At 54.7% G+C, this 1,709-nt stretch overlaps 2 protein-coding genes across 2 annotated transcripts in view, besides 1 other annotated feature; both read left to right on the top strand.

The window, feature by feature from the left end:
* Window positions 1–70, top strand: part of TraAM80_08857 (amino acid transporter) — a gene marked incomplete at both ends in the record, with an annotated part of 468 nt that extends 398 nt beyond the window's left edge. The window contains one exon of the mRNA XM_029385582.1: window positions 1–70. This exon is cut by the window's left edge and continues 398 nt beyond it. Coding sequence (XP_029234668.1) covers window positions 1–70 — 70 coding nt within the window.
* A 25-nt stretch (window positions 71–95) lies between these two features.
* TraAM80_08856 (putative amino acid transporter) lies at window positions 96–1,565 on the top strand (the record flags this gene model as incomplete). Its single annotated transcript, XM_029385581.1, has 1 exon — window positions 96–1,565. The coding sequence occupies one exon, from the start codon at window positions 96–98 to the stop codon at window positions 1,563–1,565; it is 1,470 nt and encodes a 489-aa protein (XP_029234667.1).
* Window positions 1,566–1,599: 34 nt separating this feature from the next.
* Window positions 1,600–1,657: a sequence feature (GA-rich).
* Window positions 1,658–1,709: the final 52 nt, after the last annotated feature.

Genomic DNA, 1,709 nt, shown 5'->3' with positions numbered 1-1,709 from the left:
CGACCCTCCCTCCACCTTTCCATCTCTCTCTCTCTTTCCACCTCTTCTTGTCGCAACTGTAGTAAGCTAAAGCCTCTGGAGAGAGAAGCAATCACATGCGCACGACTGGCAACGAAGAGACAGCGCTGACCGCTATGCACCCGCCTACCGCCGCGGCTCCCGGCACGAGGGGCACACGTCCCGACGATGACACTTTCTCGCCGCACCCCTCCACTTACAATGAGGGCAGCATCGCCAAGAAAGAGGAGGCAAATGCGCCGTCTGAGAACCAGTCGCCGGCTCCCAACGGTCTTCTCGCGAAGCTGAACACGTGCGTGAACGTCGTAATTCCACCTGGAGGAATCCTTGCGAGCGCCTTCAACCTCGCGTCGTCGTCGATCGGGGCCGGCATCCTTGGTCTGCCCCTGGCTGCGAACAAAAGTGGGGCCGTGATGGCCATCGTGTACCTTGCGATCATTACGTTTTTGACCATCTACTCGATGTACTGCCTCGGTGTGGCGGCGCAGCGGACGCAGATCAGCAACTTCGAGGCCATGGCAGTGGTACTGATGGGCCGCTGGTTCGCTTTGTTTGTCGCGTCGGTCCGCGTCTTCCATGGGCTCAGCGGCTGCGTCGCGTACGTGATCAGCGTCGGCGACATCTTCGATAACGTCTTGACGCACAGCCAGAGCGCGCCGGAATTTCTGAAGACAACGGCTGGCAACCGCCTGCTGACAGTCATTGTGTGGCTCTGCGCGATGATGCCGTTGGTGATCCCGAAGCACGTCGACTCGCTTCGCTACTTTTCCACCTTCGCGGTTTCCTTCATCATCTACTTCGTCGTGGTGATTGTGGTGCACTCCTGCACGCACGGGCTGTCGGAAAACATGCACAATACCAGCATGGGCAAGGATGACAACTCCGCTGTGGTGCTCTTCAATTCCGGCAACGAGGCAATCGAGGGCCTCGGCGTCTTTATGTTCGCCTACGTTTGTCAAATTAATGCGTTTGAGGTGTATTGGGACATGAAGAACCCCACGCTTACGCGGTTCACGTTTGCCGCCGGCCTTGGCATGACGCTCTGCTTCCTGCTGTACGGCATGACAAGCTTCTTTGGCTACATGGACTTTGGCAAGAAGGTGGACGGCTCCATTCTGCTCATGTACCACCCACTCGATGAGCCGGAGGTGTTGGTGGCGTACGTTGGTGTGCTCTCAAAGCTGTGCGCCTCCTACGCGCTGCTTTTCATGGCCGCACGCAATGCCATCTACCACGGTCTCGGGTGGGACGTGGATAAGTTGCCCTACTGGAAGCACTGCATTGCCGTGACGTTTCTTTCGCTCCTCATGCTTATCTTTGGTCTCTTCATCCCCAAGGTCCAAATTGTATTAGGCTTTGCAGGCTCCATCACCGGTGGTTCTCTGGGATTTCTCCTTCCGGCGCTGTTTGTGATGTATTCGGGCGATTGGACGTGGAAGAAAGTGGGCGCCATCAACTACATCCTCACGTACGTGATGCTGGTGGCGGGTGTCACTGGCATTGTGTTTGGCACGATCTCCACCATTTACGCCACCATCCAGGGTTAGACCGACGACGGCAACGTGGAATGTTTTGAATAACTTTTTACGTTTTTTTTCTCTCTCTATTTTTTTGTTTTATTTGTTTTGTGTGTGTTTTTATCTCAAAACGACTTATTTTAAAAAGAGAACTTTAAGTGTAAGGCCGGTAAT

This window comes from Trypanosoma rangeli (genome assembly GCF_003719475.1).
Source record: "Trypanosoma rangeli strain AM80 chromosome Unknown Tra_15.4_contig_00474, whole genome shotgun sequence".
In the NCBI taxonomy this organism is placed as follows: Eukaryota; Euglenozoa; class Kinetoplastea; order Trypanosomatida; family Trypanosomatidae; genus Trypanosoma; species Trypanosoma rangeli.
The sequence above is the reverse complement of the archived record's forward strand: the minus strand, read 5'-3'. Positions and strand labels throughout refer to the sequence as shown.